This window comes from Hirundo rustica, chromosome 11, assembly GCF_015227805.2.
Source record: "Hirundo rustica isolate bHirRus1 chromosome 11, bHirRus1.pri.v3, whole genome shotgun sequence".
Taxonomy (NCBI): Eukaryota; Metazoa; Chordata; class Aves; order Passeriformes; family Hirundinidae; genus Hirundo; species Hirundo rustica.
In genome coordinates this window covers 12,570,969-12,588,829 of record NC_053460.1, presented here as the reverse complement: position 1 = coordinate 12,588,829, position 17,861 = coordinate 12,570,969, and the positions used below count along the sequence as shown (strand labels likewise).

Below are 17,861 nucleotides of genomic sequence, written 5' to 3'. Positions count from 1 at the left end.
TTTAATCTTAATAGTAAATATTTTGGCAGAGCATCTGCCATTTATTTGGTATGTATTAAGTCAAAGTATACTTGGTATTTTCATAGAATGGATGTTAAAAATGTTGATTGGAATGTATGTAACTACAAACTGAAGCAGTTCTTCACATTAGTTTACTTCACTGCTTTTCTAATTATAATTATTTTAATATTTTCTTTAATTTTCCCACTGTTTTAATTTCAACTTATAATAGAAGTTAAAGCATTTGAAAATTAAAAATACCCAATCACAAGCAAATTCAACATTCAAGAGACTGATATAAAACAGTTTCAAACTGTCAGTTAACAGACCAGCAATTCACACTAACAATTCTTGGTCAGTGTCTTCAGATTCATCTCTCTAAGGTAAAATGCAGAAACGACTGAGGGACTTTCCATGAATTAAGAGAAATTCCATCCATCCTACCCAACATGCAGAGAAAGCCAGGTCTGATGAGATATGCCCATTCTAATCTGAATATTCTGATGAAGTCCAAGCTAAAGCTGGTGGCAACTGTGTAAAACATGCAACTTTATTCTGTGACCATTTATGATTTCTGATTTAAAATCACAAAGGTGCAGCAGTGACATTAATGAGCATTTGTTTTAATGGAAAGGCCTTCTTAAACTTTTCATTTCTCGCAGGTGACAGAGGGTGTGATGGTGGTTAGAGGACTTCCACTATTCTCGGTGCTGTCAGCAGTGTCTTCTTAGCTAAAGCTCCCTGTTGGTGCTGCACTGACCTAACATGAATGGCTGTGACAAAATATAACAAATACTATAAGACAGCTGTAGTTTCTGTATTTGGTCATCCTCCCCACATCTACTTACACCTAAAAATCTATCCCCTCTTTTATCAGTGAAAGGTTATTCACCACCTTAATGTTTCATTTCATTGTATTATCAAACCCAATGATTTGATATACACTTTTGTGTATATCATGTCCTTGTCCCACCCTGAAAGGGAAAGAATCAGGCAGTTGCATGGATGCCCATGACTGGATAGGAATGACAAAAGTCAGAGAGGCCACAAAAACTCACGAAGTTTTATTAGCAAATTAAACACTTGGCAAACTGGTTATTTAGTCCCTTCTAGTACAAGCACACGGTGATGGATTTTTGAGTAAGGACTAGTGAAAGGAAGAAGAAGGAAGGAGATGGATGGGCAGGAGGAAGGAAGGCAGGAAGGCAGGCAGGAAGGAAGGAAGGAAAGGAGTATCTAATTATTTTCAATATAGAAACAGTACCTTTCAGGCTGACACGGGCTTGAAGAAGAAAGTTGCTGTAGGACACAAAAGAAAGACAAAAGACTCCAAATATTTCAGAAGGCAAAGAGTATAGAAGGCTTTATTGTCTAATTCTTACCACCTTTTGTAAGGTGTTCCGATACAGACTCAACATGATTGGTGATTAGGAACAACATCTCTTTAATCTCATTGGTGAAACTAGAGAAACAGCAAAACACCACCTGGAGAAAGATTGTTTTGGGAAAGGATAGTTGTTTTGCCAAGATTGTTTTGAGAAGAGGCTTTCTCAAGAACTTTTCCCTTGCAAAACAGTCAGCACTGCTAGCAGCCTAAAATCTTTTCAGACTTAGAAATGTCAGGCCCACAGAAAAATGGCTGCTGTTTTCATTATTTAAGTGACATTAAGTTCTCCAGCTAGAATAGATGTGTCATTGTCATCAGGTTCTAACCAGAAGTGATTTACAGTTATTAAACCAAACAGCTACAGGCTTTGTCACTCACCTGGTGGCAAAAGGCCAGGTGTCCCTCCAAGCTGTGGCTGTTTTGCACGTTGATGTCAAGAACATACCAGAAGTCCAAACCTTTTAATAGGTGTTAAAAGAAGAGGTCGAGGATTATTCTTTGCATCTGAGAGTCCTGTTCAGAAATAGTTTTTGTGGCTTATTGTCAACTGTGTTAAAACAAACAGTAAAATCTACCTTTGTTTGTACAGGACACTCCTTTAACTGTGAAGGTCTAAATCCACCAGGCTTAAGAGATGCCTGCATGTGGGTAACTGAAAGTGAATACAGCAATGAGCACTGCAGCCAAAGCAGTGGCACCACACCCCAACAGCTACAAACACCTTGGCCTGCCTCATTCAGTGCCCTGCTTTAAAAGATGTACATGCACTGAGCTACCAGCCCCATAGGTATTAACAACAGAGCACACTGGCCTGCAGTGTTGCTAATCATGGCATGAGCACACTACGAAATCAAAGTCTTTGATATTGATGTTAACCTGCACACAAGTTAAAACAAACTGACAAATGAAGTATTGGTATGAAAATTTAAAGCCAGATTTTATTTAATGACAAGCAGATGTCATCCGAGGCTGGTTCTAAGCAAGGATTTAATCCATGACCATAATGTAGGTCACTGGTTTTGATAGAATTTGTGCCTTGTATTCATCCAAGGAATCAGACTCAGCACATCAATAGTTGTCAAGAGTGTACATGTAGTTTCTTTTTACGCCAGTATTTAATAAAAGAAAATAATCCAATTAAGTAGATGTCACAATATTTTTTTGCTGACTTCCCCATCATTTTCAATCATTAAAGCAGTATTTAATTTACAACAAAACGCTATAATCTTATGCATCCAAGAATATTCATGTTTAAACCTGAACCGCCCTCACCGTTTCTGCTGCCCTTCTGGTTTCCCATGAGCTTCAGTAACTCAAAAGAATTGCAACCAACTTGGTAACTAAAAAAGAAACCTTTGTGGAATGGGAAAAGTTCCCAACAGGGGAGGAAAAAAAGCCTTTCTAAAATAGCCAGGTGTTCACCTCAACCCATACCAACTTCAAACAGATGCAAGGACAGTAGCTGAATCTGATTTCAGACTAAGGACATGAAAGATGAGTTTTATGTTCTTATGCTTTTATAACATTAGAATGAATTCATCTTTAGATAAAGAATAGTATACTCCCCTACGCTCCATTTCTTTCACATAAAATTTGCTCTGAAAATAGTATGGCTGAGTTCCACTCTTTCAACTATTATTTGATCACTGCCAAATATTTGCAAGTTCAGATTTTTCCACATCTCACCCATGAACTTGATTGCAGTTCATGTAATATCTACTATGTTTTGTTCTATTTCTATGAATAAATGTACTGTGGCAAGTGATCAAGTCAGTTACGGAAACAGAATGAATTACTTTGAGATATGAGACTGAAAGAGTGCTGGAAGAAGAGCCCCTGACAGCCTTTCACCCAAGTCAAGGTTTAATCTTAGGAAAGGGTGACTATCCTAAGACAGCAATACTGCTGGGCAGCAGAGGAGCTGAAGGTGTGGATGGCAGTGCCTGCCCATGACCTTACATCCTCATGAGATTGTGTCTTCTACTTCAGGTGAAGGATGAGTTTGTTCAATAAGTCTGAGTCTAAATAAACGGAAGTGGTGAGCAACTCTTCAAAAAAAGTTAGGAGCACAAGTAGAAGCCTGCGAGAATCTCTCACTATCCTCTTATCACAAGGGCATCCAAGAATTTTCTGTAGAGGAGTTCTACAGACAAAATGACACTGATATTACAAGTCTATAATTTACATATGTGGTTCGGTGGTGACTTTTTTTGAGGTATTCTGCTGAATTTTAAACTTTGTAATTAAAATAAGTTTATACACCATTATATTACTGAATCCTGTTAAAACAAGAGTTGCATTTTATTTTGATGAATATCACTAGCTTAAATGCATTTCTGTGCACAGTGCTGTTACAACTTAAATCCTCAACAGCATTAGCAGATGATCAAACACTTTGCAACTGTAACCTGTGAGAGAGCAATTCCCCATTAGGGACATGTGTATATGTCCTTAGAACATGTCTAATTTCACAAAGAATATCTGCATATACTGCAGGATGCACATGCCCATTAATAGACACACCAGCATTTTATACACAAATTTTTGATCTCTAGTGCCTGACATTTATTTACAGATTATTTCTTATGTATAAGCAAGCTTTTATCAGGTTTAAAAGATGCTCAGAGTTGTGTTTCAGAGGGAAAAAATTTAGTACCTTCAATTATCTATCTTCTGGTAGTTGCAGGGTCACCTACTAGATTCAACTCCAACCAATCCAAATATTCCCCTGCTTGTGACAGAAAAAAGTCTCATGTCCAGAGGCACATTGCACATCTCACAGCTCCCATTCTAGGCGGTCACCTACCAGACCAGCTGTCTTGTGTGAAACCCTGGTACACTCAGCAAATCTGTTCCCAAGAGCTTTAACTATGAGAGCCAGCGCATCCTGCACAGGCACATTATGATGTACTACAGAGAACAGAGAGATGGCTTTATCAAACTGGTGTTTTCATTGACTTTGCACTTCTCCAGACAGACAGAAAAATACAGCTGTTAAATCTGTGCAATATAACAGAGTGAAATGTTTAAAGCCTTCAGTTCAGTATTGACACAGTCCTCCTGTAGCTGCAGAGGTTAGTTTTGATTTAGACCCAGTATGTGTACTTCATCTGAAATATAAATGAAAAGCAGTAAGTTTTCCTTCCCCCTGTCAAAACATTATTGGTCAGTTTTAACTTTAGAACATGAACAAGATAAAGATTCCCAGTTCTACACATAGACTTGCACAAACATCTACACCCAAAATAATAGGATTTGTACAGATTTTTTTCTTAATTTCAGAATATTTTAAACTGAAGAACAGGGCAGTCACTTTTGCTCCAGGAGAAATTGCACTCTTGTTACTGTGTTACTAATATATGAAAATATGTGAAATTTTTAAATTTATAATAAAAAATTCTGAAACAAATAGAGATAAATCTTAAAAAGCATTTTTATTTATTTACATAGAATCAACACAAGAAACTGAAATTATAATAAGGCAATTGCTATATAACTTCCTATCATATAATTATTATATGTGAGTTTGTTAAGTGCAGTTTATGTCATGTAAGCAGCAATCCAGGACAGACATTTAATCACTACATGTATTATGCATTATGAGAAATTAATTCAGCAAACTATTTCAAAGCTATCTCATTTTAACTAGGTCAAATTCTGTTACCCAGAAGTGCAATGAGTGTGTTTAAAATTTAAACAGGTTGAAAGAAACTTAAACTGCAGTTCTGAATGGAGAATATTTTAAGCAACATCTCTCAAACAACCTAAACTTTCTCTAGATAGAATAATGAAGTCCTATTAAAGGGCAAAAGGAAAATGCTACTGAGCTGTTCAAGAGTACAAAACAGTCATTTAACTTCTTGGAGTGCTGGTGTGAGATCTGGCTTCTGTGAGGTATATTATTTTCACCTCATGTTCAGACTCTTGTATGTGATTGCCTATAATTCCAGAATAATCCCCTGAAGAAAAGAGAGGTTGTTTACATAAAACTAAAAGTCTGTGTCACTGCTTCCCATTGCTGTGCTGTTGCCATCTTGTATGTGCCAGAAGCCACAAGTACCAAGTACCAAGTCCAATGCTGAGCTGTGAGAAACCCAGAGAACATTGAATTCTTTGATCAGGAACACCTTCTAAAAAATGGGAAGTATCTGTGGTCTTGAAGGTCTCTTCCAGCCTAGACATTCTGTGATTCTGTGAATATTTGCATAATGAATCTACATCACTACTTGGCTAAGCTACTAGTATTATTAGATACTATTAAATACTATGAAATTTATTAGATACTATTAAATATTTGATTAAGTTTCTGTCATCTTGATTTAAAGGTATGGGGTATTTTGTAAAGATTTCTACTAGAAAAGGTAAGAATGTGAGTTTAGGTATATGTTACCAGAAAAGACTTTTAAAAGCTAGACTAATCCAAAGTATTAAACAGATAAAATAAGCATATTTAATAGATTTTCACTCTACACTTGTTTTGTAGAGTGCCATATCAACTAGACGTGATGTACTATTTTTTCTTCACCACTCTTCATTAACAAACTCTAGGGAGATGTGAAAAGGTCAGACTTCCTTCTTTGGGTTTGTCTAAATTACTGAATGCCTTATAACACAGAGCAGTTCAGTCAGCTCTTCCTGACATTGCTTAACTAAAACCTGAAGAAGTACACTGATATCACAACAGTCACAGTAAAAATTTGAAGCCACAGTGGGACGTTTTAAGCCAAACTTTCTGCTTACACAACATGCTTCTAAAGCTTTTGTTACATTTTTCCCTTAAGTAAAGAGGTACTGAAAAGTGTACAGCAGCAAGTGCCTTCATTAAGCATCAGCAGCTAGAAGTGACTTTCGCATTAAGGGAATAGAAATTTAGCAGAATAAACACCCCTTTTGCATTCCAGCTGGTCCTCAGAGATCAGAGGTGCTGGGTGTGACCAGGCTTGATTTTTCAATTCAGCACTATAGGTCTGGTCGAATTCAATAAGAATGATCACAGGTTCATAAATAGTAGAGTTTGTTGAAGCAACAGAAAAGCAGGTTCAGGATTGCCAGTTATAAGGGCATTAACAATGGGTTTTGTTTTTTAAAGGTACTGATAACCTGAGTACAAATAATTAAATATAAGGAATCCATTTAAATTCTGTCTTTATCTAGAAACAGTGTTTTTCCTCTGAAGATGATTAACCAAAAACCTCAAGAGAAATTATCTCCCCTTTCTCTGGTATAGCTGCAATACTACAGAGAGAAAAGCAAGGGAAGTTTATTTAACAGAGGGATTGCCAAGTTATTTCAGGATATGCCCTTTTGGAACCAGGTAGAGGATGGAGCTATGTGAGAAAAAAAGCTATAACCAGATTTGTGTGCTTGTGGTTATTTTGTTTGGTTTTTATAAGAAGCACTTATTAAGCTGTAAGGAATCCTTGTTCTGCAAAAGTAGTATCAACTTTGACCCTACAGGACAAGCAGACAACTGAATGCAAACAATCTGCTGCGAACAGCAGCTGCTGTGAATAGGATCTCAGGCTGAACAAACAAATGCCCAAAACGATGGTTGGAAACAACAAGAAATACAGCAAGAAATACAGCATATCCTGGCAAGCCAGCAGTGTACATGGCTCATCATTTCAAAAGCCAACAAACCTCCCACTCCCGTGTCTGGCACAAAGCAGGCTGTGAGCAGAGCAGTTCAAACAAGCGATGAGATGCCAGCTCTCAGGAAGCTGCCATGGGAATGCAGCTGTGCTCAGCACCACCACTGTGCTCTGCACCCATCGCACCTGGTGAGAACACCTAAGGGCTGCCCCGCTCAGAGGTGGCAGGTGGCAGCCAGGGAGGGAGATGGGGACATACCCACGGGGAATGACAGGCAGGTACACAGGAACAGCGGCTCCATCGCCTCCCGAGGTCTGCCTGCCCACAGCACAGATTCCACACCACTACCTCCAAAAGAAATGAAACAAATCCAGCTTCCAGTCCTCGCTTCTCTACATTGTGAGTAACAAACAGTTTGGTTTTCCTACGAGCCTGTATTGTTATGGTGTAATATCTTTGGCATAAATCTAAGGTTTCAAAGAAAAATGTCCTTGTTCTAAACACTTAACTTTCAACCTGAAAGTCAGTAAAAGAACGCAACCTTGTCACTCTATTATGGTACCAGGAGTGACATTTGAAGGACTAAAGCAGCCTTGAAAACAAGGCAAAATCAGATGAATACATATGTTGACAGCTTTAGAAAACCAAATGCAATGTGTAGGAGAACACAGGAATTAAGAGGCTCAGAAGACTCGACTGGGGAATTAATGGGAAGGACTAGAAAATGGAAAAGCTGAATACATACGGTTCAAGACTGAGCAAGAATCCATATCCTATTTTCAAAAAGTGACAAAAAAGTGAACAAGAAGTTGAAGAGGGAGTTTCTTGTGCTAAGTGTAAGTAAATTCGGCAGAAAAAAAAATCCCCTTGCATTCCAGCTGGTCCTCAGTATCAGAGGGGCTGGGGGTGGCTGGGCCTAATTTCTGAGTAAAAGCCAATTCAGCACAGTAAGTAAATGCAGAGCCAGTTCAGCACTACAAGTTCAGTCACCTTCCATAAGAATTCTCACGGCCTGATTCACAAATAGCAAATTATTGAAGCAGCAGAAATGCTGATTCTTATTGGATTGCTGGCAGTGATTCAATTTCTTGCTCAGAAACTGATGTGCCTCTCATGTGACAGATGTGTAAAGAAGAACAATTAGCTAAATAAGGGATTAAATTATCCTGAATAAAAGAAGACTGTCTTCTGAAGTGTTATATGGAATATGATGGTGAAGTTTTACCATACCTGCTGTAAGTAATTAAAATTATAAAAAAATCTCATTCCACATGTCCTCTCATGTGACAGATGTGTAAAGAAGAACAATTAGCTAAATAAGGGATTAAATTATCCTGAATAAAAGAAGACTGTCTTCTGAAGTGTTACATGGAATATGATGATGAAGTTTTACCACACCTGCTGTAAGTACCTAAAATTATAAAAAAATCTCATTCCAGTTGCATAAAAAGAGCAGAGGAACACAAATTAGTTTTGCAGTCTACCAAAATTCAAACCATTTATAGCATCTCAAGCCATAACTTATCATATTCAATGTGGCAGAACAAGTTTCATACTACACTTTTAAGAAGTGAAAATGAATCTTCTATAACACACAAGCCACACACACAAAATCCATATTTCTACACCGTATTTACATTTGTAGAGATGATCCTTTGGACTTTTTTCAGATGTCTAACAAAAGGCATTCTCTTTTATACAGAATATACATCTATTTGATGAAGTTCATCTTCCAGGATAAACTTTAAAATTTAAAATATTTTTCTATAGGCCTGCTTAAAAAAAAGTTATGGTCTTTTCTGATGGGATTTTTTTTTGTGGTCTTAACCAAGAAGTCCTGAGTATGGATCCTCTTACAGAAAACCCCCAGCAGCACTGCAGATAAGTAAAAGACTTTTCAGCGAAAATGAGATAGAGTGAAGAAAAAAAGGACAGTCTCTTGATAAGATTTAAGCTTTAAGCTTCCAAAATCTACTTAAAAAAGGAATATAAAGGATGTAAATGCTACCCTTGTATCACTAAATGCAAGTTAGGATTATACTCTTCAAACTTACTACAGTGAACAGATTTATAAAAACACAGGATTACTAAATTCAAAAATACTGAATATGTAACAGTCTTACACATTACCACAGTATCTCTGAAGTAACGTGTTGCCTCAAGAGGGAGGGGCTGTTCAGAGGAGAATGAGTAGGAGAAAGGATGTGTAGTCTAAAAAATGCAGAAGGCTGGAAAAGCAATCAAACTAAGAAACAAGTGACCCATCCTAATTATCTCTGATAGCAGATGCTGCCAACAGATGCTCTCACATTATGCTCCAAGTACAGCTGTGAGAACCAGAAATAGATACCAAAGGTACTAAACTCAGAAAGATGCATTCCTTGCACCTTGAGAAGGGATACTTGAGACAGCACTCTAAACTGACAAAGCATGGTTCTTCCAACCACCTCTGCCTTGTGAAGCCATCCAAGTGTACACCAAGCCCCTTTGCTTAGGCTGTTAATTTTCAGGCTTCACAGGTGTTGACAGAAAAAGATATCAAGGGTAATTAACAGATGCACTAACCCTAAGAAACAGTTTATTTAAGTCATAGCTATAGTGTGATGACAGTTACATTGCCTTGCCTCATTTATCTTGGCTAGTCAACAGTTGTGCAGTAGACAGTAAAAGCTATTGGGGGGGAAACACCCCCAAAACATTTCTAACAGTCCAAGAAGTCTTATATTAGAAACAATAAAGGAATTATAATTTACTTAAGTATCTCAAGGGTTATAGCTCTTGGAATTTTTTTTCTGATGTAGGTTCAGCCTCTAAGTGTCACCAATCATTGAATTTTGAATAAAAACCAGCTTTATGATATCTATATCTGTTCAGACATATACCTAATAGCTGGAGCAACCTAAAAGACCAGAGGAGATCTGCACATCAGCAAGCTCACCTAAGTATAAATGGCTTAATGCAAATGACACCTTTCTGATCCTTTCAGGATGCTGGGAATCTCCAACGGCTATGAAGAAAACTCAGTTTTTCAGAGCAGCATCCAGTTTCCTGGGGTCTGATTAATTTAAGTTTCTACAAACTGCAAGAGTACAGTTGTAGAAAGGAAGAAAACACCTACTTACTCCAGTCTTTGATTCAGTGAAACTCCAGTGCTGATATCTGCTATAGTTGTTGTCAACAGACAGAAAACACACCACTGAGGTGTTCTGCCTTTCCACATGGCAGACATAAGTGCTACCACCACCAAATTGTGTTTCTTCTGGTTTTTTAATTGGCAAAACTGGTGTAAACCAAATAGGCAAAACTATAATAAGCTGGACTCAAACGCTCTTAAGAAAATAATAGACCATCATTTACAGTCAGTGAGCCATCACCAAAGCAAAGTATGAATTTCTAGAATACACAATTTTTTGTAATTATGCTTAAACCAATGAGAACAAAATTACTATAAAACATATTTTCATTATTTTCTAGGTTCTTTTTAAGAAACAGAAAGAGAGAAATTATACCACATCCCAATCCCAAGAGCACTGCAGCACCTCTGCTTTACGCAACACAAAATTCTTACCGGACTACAAAATACAATCCAGGCTCCAGTACCAGTTAGCTGAAAACAGATGGCAGTGCAGAGAGCCCGGGTCCCTGGGGAGCTCACTAATCGAGTCACTCGCTAACTCAGAAAGCTTTCATTTAGCAAACAGACCAGTTCAGTTCCCTCTGTAGCCCAGCCGGGCTAGCAGCAGGCAGGGCGGTGGGATCACGATGGCTGATCCTGTATGTCCCATGGGATGCTTACAACTGGCAAAGAATCCCGAGCTTTCAGCACTACTTTCAGCCATTATTTTGGCTGTTGCCACCCAGTATGCGATTGCTACTGCTGGAGCACGGCCGGGCCTGACCTGGCAACCTAGGAGGGACACCAGTACTGCTGCTGTCCCTGTTCAAAGGCCATCCATCCCTCTGGTGCCACACCGCTGCTGCAGCAATAAGCCCAAGGGATGGGGTAAGGGCTGATGTGCGGAAGCACCTCACACCCCTTCTAACAGAGATACAGGTCCCACACCCAGAGACTGATGGTCTTCGTGCCCCAGCGCCATCCTCCTGCACAGAAACCCTGATGAATTGAAATTGAGTGTGTAGGACATTCAGCCTACTGCTCGTGCGTGTAGCTTTCAAGAACTTTGCCTGGGCCTACTGAGGAGATCACGGGTCAGTCTCACTGGACCTGTTTTCAAAAGCAGCCTTTAAATCTGTGCAATCTGTGCACTGCAATGGCTCTCGCAAGCGCCCGGGCGAGCAGCCTGGCCGACCGCGAGTGGGAGCGGGGCAGAAAAGCCCCCGAGTGAACAAGGGTAGAGGTTGACCCTGGGCTGTCTTGAAGGAAGAATACTGTATCTTCTTTTCTATATTTTATTTTTTGCTGAGACATGTACTGAACAGCCGTCTCAAGACACATAAGGATGTCAGGAGGCGCAAAAAAGAAGAAAAATACCTCGACACTGCTGTTTATTAATAAATAAAGTCCAACACAGCTGCTCGACAGCACCCCGCCGAGCCGGCCGAGCCGCGCCCCTTCCCTGCCGGTAGCCAATGCGAGGCGCGCTTGCTGCGGGCGAGTAGCGCGGGGCGTTGTTGCGGGGCCGGGCCGGCGGGGCGGTGCGCGGGGCCGCGGGGAACGGCCCGTGCTCGGTGCTCCGCCCGGTGCGCGCCGCTCCGCCCGCCCGCCCGCCATGAACTCCCTGGACCAGGCTGAGGGTGAGTGCGGCCGCTCGGAGCGAGCCCGGAGCTGCTTCTTCGGCGCGCCGGGAGCTGCCGGCTCCGCGCCCGGGCTGCCCGAGCGCGCTGCACCGTCCCTGCGGAGCGGGACGAAGCGGCCGCGGGAGGCCTCGGCTCCCTCTGCACCGCGCTCCCGGCGCTCCTCCTCGGCCCAGACAGGCGAGCTAGGGCGGGGTTCCGGGGCCTCCTCGGCGTCCTGCGCTCGGGGTGGGCTGTGCTGCTCCCGGCCGGCCCGGAGAGCAGGGCCCGCGGGAGGGCCTGTGCTGAGGGGCTGCTGCCTGCCCCGGGAGGAGGGAGTGCCCGCGGTTCCTTTCGGCGCCGCTGCTCGGCTGTGGCTGATGAAAATCCTCTTGTGCTGTGGGAGCTCCTTGCCCGCTCGCGGCTTTTTGCGTGAGACGCGTTTCTTACAGCTCCTGAGCCCCGCTAGGCGTTACTCTGAGCCAGGGCTCCTCTTGCATTTGAAGAACTCGACCTCAAATAGCCCCTTCTTGTCTGGCGGCACATGATCGTTTGGGTTACGAGTTCTTTGAAGTCACAGCTTACAGGGTGTCAAAGCCCTGAAAGGAGTTCTTAGTTTTCAAAGACCGGTAGAGAATTTTAAAATGGACCGGTGTTTCGAAATTAGCAGGTGTTTTGTAGCTGGCACTAGAAGCAGGCAACGTCGACAGGAACCGATAGTCCGGCGTTGTCAGGGTTTCGTTGCTATGCTTGTGCAAGCTGAGGGTTCCCAGAAGTGTCCCCTGCTAGTCACAGCTGCCAAAGGGATCAACTCAGAGAAGGTTCTCAAAACGGGCATAGTTGAAAATAAATGAAAACTTTCATTTTCTTTTTTTCCGACGAAGTTTTTTCATACTTTGTTTCAGTGATGTCTGCATAATGTGACTGTTTTCTTGCGAGTTTTGTTGTCAATAGCCTGTTTTTATGCCTTCAGGGTGCTGTTTCTCAAATAGCAGGTTTTTCTGTAGTGCCTTGTGTTCCCCTTCTCGCTTCGGTGACTAGTTGGAGGGGTTTGTGCTAGTCAGGGAACAGTTAATTAGCTGTAATTGCCGGCAGTGTTTAACTTCCCAGAAGGGAAGTGGAGGACAGGCCATTAACTACGTGTTCTTGGCAGTAATTAAGACTAGTTAGCCGTTGTGTGGCTGAAGTCAAGATGCTGTAATCTTCCCCCATAAATTCACCTGCAAACCACTTAGGAATAAATTCCCAGTGTAGAAAACTGTTTTCATAGTGATCATAATGGATTTCTTTCCTCTAAGCTTATTCTTTAAATGGTTTGCTGTGATAACTAATACAGCCATAGTTGGAAGTTGAAGTTCCGCATTGATGCTGACACAGACTTTAGCTGAAAGTTAAGTTGATCCTAATTAAGACTTAGCTCCAGGTAGAATTCTAGCTTTAACTGGAATGTTATCAAATATTGACCTTGTTGAACAGAAATGAAATCTAACCTGGACTTGAGGTGAAACAACTCCTTGGAGACAATTAAAGAGTATCAACTTGAAGTGGATTTAACAGCAGTTTCAGTGGAAAGACTGTGGGAGAATGATAGCAATAAGAAGAAAGATCTATTTTTAAAAAAAATAATGATTGGAATAAGATCATTGGAGCAGTGTTTGCTGTGGGATTTTTTGTATATGTGTGTGTATATATATATCATGATACTCAAAGTTTCTACAAAACAAAGTCATCAAAACCACACTACTGCAAATAATCCCTTGAACAGTGGCAAATGACCAACTTTTTTTTTTTTAAATTGCCATTATATTGATACATAATAGTTTCCTGATATATTTAGTGCTTCAAAATGTGACACTTTTTTTTTAGATTTATAGTAATTTAAATTGCCTCTCAGAACAAAGTCACTATTTCCAAAGATCTCTGAAATAGTGTGATTTCTCAACTGTATTGATTTTTCTTTTTTATAAGTAGGAATGCTTTTTGCTTTTAGATTAACTGTACTTTTTACCTGAAGTTGAGTAAAGCTACTATGACTGGACTTTTACTGCATATAAAGGATCATTGCATTGGTTTTTCTGCCTGTTAAAGATCCGGTGTGCATGGGGGAGCAGTGAATTCTTTTATCTTCTACTTTAAAATATAACTAAATAGATGAAGATCTAATTATGCTTGATATACGTCTTCCCCAGATCTCAAAGCTTTTGAAAGAAGACTTACTGAATACATTGCATGTTTGCAACCAGCTACAGGACGTTGGAGAAGTAAGTTTGATGTTCCGAGGAGTAAATAGGAGTCTGTCTTTCAAGCTTGTTAGATTTACCAGTGGGTATCCTTCATTTTAGTATGCCCAGTGAATAACTTGTGTTTAGACTTGCTTTAAAATTTGTGGCATACATTCAAACACTCTGCAACAAGTTAATACAGGATAATAAACTTAATATTTTAGTCAGAGTTAGAAAAATGAGGTTAAGATTGAATTGGCTCAAGGCCAAATCATTCCAGAAATAACTGAAACAATAAGTTGTGTCAGTTATTATTAAGTTTCTGAAGTTTTTTTCCTTCAAGACTCAGACTTCCCAGACAGTTGCCGTAGTTACTTAAACTAAATATTATCAGATGAGATAGTCCCTATAAAACTGAAGGTGGAAAAGTTACAGCAGTGTGCCATAAAGGCAGCTTTGTGATGACAGGAAGGTTTGAAGGAAGGAGGAAGGCAAAAAATGCCACAGATATGCTGCCAGCTTTGAGATCAGTGGTCTGTGGTGCAAACACACAACTTTGTTTTGTTTTGGTTTTGAGACTCTGCTGAAGTTTTCTTAGTCGAAGAATACACTTTTTTTAGAACACATAAAACAGTACCTTTTCTCCTAAGAGGTCAATTTTGAATGAAGGAACCGACTGCTTAGAAAACAAAACCAAACACCACTACCACCACCTCAAACCCCCTTGTTTCAGGGCAATCAGATATTTATATGTAGTTCTGCTGAATTTGCACACACCTGCTTTAGGAATGCATTTGGCTTCCAAAATCTCTGTTTTCTGTCAGTTATAATTAAAAAAAAAAAAAAGCTCAAAAAACCAACAACACGCTGGAAACTTAAAAGCATATTTAAATGAGGTGTGCATAACTAGTATGGTATTCAGTGGCTCACGTTTTCCCCAAATTGCTTGTTTTGTAATTCACATAAAAGAGGGACTTTCTATTTCAATTATAATGGGGTGTGTAACCAGTGTTAACTTTTCTTCCTGTTACCTTGAAAAGAAAGTGTTTACGGGGAGAAGAAGCTCTGTACTTTTGATAGATCTTTTTTCAACTTCTTTTGAAAATATAACTTTGGTTCCTTCAAAGGATCAGGATGTTTTTACCTGACAGAATTTAGATTTTCAGATGTACTTGTTCTGTCCAGGAGGTTTGTACAGAATCGTTAGGGTTTCACATATTAGAAGTTTCTTTGCACATTTACATTTCTGCTTTCCAATTAGGAGCTTTTCCTAGCTCAGAATTGAGACAATAAATAAATGTTTGAGTTACTGCTGAAAAATAAATGCATTTAAATATGAGTGAGGTATAATGTTTGACTCTCATTCTTTTCTTCATCAGTGATTTTGATAGTGGTATCAGTCTGCACAGCAACTGGGGCTTGGAACTGGTTAATAGACCCAGAGACACAAAAGGTAAGGTCAGACTAATGCCAAATGTGCTGTGTTCCATAGCTTGGTGCTGCAGTCAGGTGGTATATTGAAAACTGAAAGGCTAAACACATTCTCACATGAAACTGGGAGGTGATTTTAGTAAAGCTATCGCGCTGTCTGGAATTGTTGTAGAGAGTGTCCTGGGACAATGCCTGCCAAAATACTGTACCCTGAATGCTTATCTGAAGAATTGTTCACAAGTACTTGGAAATGGCTAGCATCGTATTTTATTTTTAGTTAAGCGATTTAGGAGTGACTTTTTGTGTGTTTAGAAAGTATACAGTTGGACTGATCTGGTTTCTTTCCTAGGTATCATTTTTCACATCACTTTGGAATCACCCTTTTTTCACCATTAGCTGTATTACCCTAATAGGCTTGTTCTTTGCTGGAATCCACAAAAGAGTGGTGGCACCATCAATGTATCCTTTGATAATGCTTGTCATGTTAAAAGTGTAGTTACTGCAGTTGTTGAAGCCTGTGCTAATACTGCTTTTTTTTAGTTTTTGCTTACTGTGTGTACAAGTGTTAGCTACTTTCCTTGACACAATCCACACAGTATAGCAGCCCGATGTCGAACTGTTTTGGCAGAATATAATATGTCCTGTGATGATGTAAGTGTTAGTGTTTCATTGCCTAAACCTTGTTTGTTAAAAAAAAAAAAGGAAATTCAAAAAGACATATAGTTTGTTTTTCTGCACAGCACTTGTATATACCTCAGCAAATTCTGTGTGTCTGTAAAACTGGATTGTGGAATACTTAGTATAATTTTATGTGTTGTTTTAAACTCTCCCTGTAACACTGAACTTGAAGTGTAATTGTTGGGTTCAATTTTCAGGGTTTAAACTTCATTTTGTTTTCTGTCTTGCAGACTGGAAAATTAATTTTGAAACCTAGGCCTCATGTTCAATAAGGGCTGTCTTCCTTCATTTTTTCCACTGCCATGGAAACCAAAAATGACCTTTTTTAAGGTAGTATGACAGCAAAAAAATCAAATGGGACTGGTTGTCACTGCCTGGGAGTAAAAGTCTTAACACAGTTGACAGTGAAAGTGTGCAATATTACTTTCTTGAATATTTATCCAAATTCTTTGTTATCACATTATCAGTGCTTTTGCTACTTCAGATTACCTCTTTTTCAGTATTAGTGTCACTTTTTTACTTCAGCTAGAACGGAACATACAGGTGAAGTATGTTAATCGGTAATGAAGTTGAACTTGAAAATGAAACCTCATTTGTGTTACGTGTCTTTGTAAGCTATTGTAAATAGCAGATCGATGCCAATGTGCAGGAAAAAAAGTACTATCTTGTGTATGGATTTTCTTGTTCTCATGAAGAGTATTGAAAGGAACATTTGCCGTTCTCCTGATGTTTTATTAGCACACTTCCTCATTACAGCTGTCGTTGTCTCCTGGTCACTCTTTTTGGAACTGGTTTAAAGGCTCGCAGGAAGACTGACTGTTTGTGCTGGAGAAAACTGGTCTTACTGTTTAAGAACTTCGCAAATATATCAAGGATCACATTTGTCAAGTTGTGTATATAGTGCACCAGCCACTTTCCTTGTGGTCATATGTAGTTCCTTGTTTGATTTCGTTTAAAACACTTAATTTTAAGATTTTAATTTTTTAAAAATTGTCTTAAATATGCTTGTATCTTCCCAATTGTAAGGTTGTACTGCATCTAAATCCACCTGACTATTCTGAGTGGATTTTTATGCTGTGATAGTCAGAATATGAAACTCGTTTTGCAAATGTATAACTTCAGATTTGGTCAAGAAAATCTAGAGTGCCACAATAAAATAACAAAATTTGTTATTCAAAGCGTAAACAACAAGGTGTGGATGATATACGCATAAAGTGTAACTTTTGAATAGCTAAAACTGTCAAGTTTTAAGAGTTTAAGTTGTTCAAGGTGCCTTTTAAAACGTTTTGAACTCTTTAAATTGACTCTAACTGCAAAGCTCTCGCTACTTCAGTAACCCCTACTACAGGGTAGACTGGCTTTTAAAGGCAGCCTATTGATGTAACTTTGTCAGTTGAAACTAAGAATTGTCTTCTGGATTTTTTTCCAGTAAGTCTTCTGTCCATCCATTATTTTTAACTGCTGTATATTTTGTAGGTAAATGTGTATAAAATAAAATCTTTGTATAAACAGGTGTTATCTTCTTTTGTACTGTGCAAATACAGATCTCCACTGAACAGAGAAGAACTTCAGAAAATTTATAGCTGCACTCTGTAACTTTCATACCGGACCAACATTTCCTGTATTTGATGTGGTTCTTATAATCTAAGATACTGACACCAGAGAGGGAACCCCTTCCAGGTTTCCATCCTCCAGGTCAATCCCGCCTCTGTAAGTGCCCTTAGAGGAAACTGTTTCTATTGATGATTTTCTCCGGGCGCAGGAGGCGCGGTGTCCTCTCTCGGGTGCGGGGTGCCGGGGCTGGCGCGGCAGGGCGG

At 39.6% G+C, this 17,861-nt stretch overlaps 1 protein-coding gene across 3 annotated transcripts; it reads left to right on the top strand.

Moving 5' to 3' along the window:
- The first annotated feature begins 11,621 nt into the window (after window positions 1-11,621).
- CNEP1R1 (CTD nuclear envelope phosphatase 1 regulatory subunit 1) lies at window positions 11,622-17,718 on the top strand. 3 transcript variants are annotated; one of them, XR_005702598.1, is made up of 7 exons: window positions 11,633-11,734; window positions 13,903-13,974; window positions 15,315-15,388; window positions 15,716-15,825; window positions 15,963-16,017; window positions 16,275-16,374; window positions 17,589-17,718. XR_005702598.1 is itself a non-coding variant. In XM_040075071.1 (6 exons), the coding sequence occupies exons 1-6, from the start codon at window positions 11,710-11,712 to the stop codon at window positions 16,314-16,316; spliced, it is 378 nt and encodes a 125-aa protein (XP_039931005.1). In that variant the 5' UTR covers window positions 11,622-11,709; the 3' UTR covers window positions 16,317-17,557. The 3 variants fall into 3 exon arrangements, 1 of the variants encoding a protein (XP_039931005.1); XR_005702597.2 differs by lacking the exon at window positions 17,589-17,718 and adding an exon at window positions 16,801-17,001; XM_040075071.1 differs by lacking the exon at window positions 17,589-17,718 and having other exon boundaries at window positions 11,622-11,734; window positions 16,275-17,557.
- The last annotated feature ends 143 nt before the right edge of the window (window positions 17,719-17,861 follow it).

Excerpts from the sequence above, each read along its gene's own strand:
- CNEP1R1 (XM_040075071.1), top strand. The coding sequence starts at position 11,710 with ATGAACTCCCTGGACCAGGCTGAGG. Across the intron at positions 11,735-13,902 it reads CTCCCTGGACCAGGCTGAGG|ATCTCAAAGCTTTTGAAAGA; the intron begins GTGAGTGCGGCC and ends CGTCTTCCCCAG. Across the intron at positions 13,975-15,314 it reads AGCTACAGGACGTTGGAGAA|TGATTTTGATAGTGGTATCA; the intron begins GTAAGTTTGATG and ends TTTCTTCATCAG.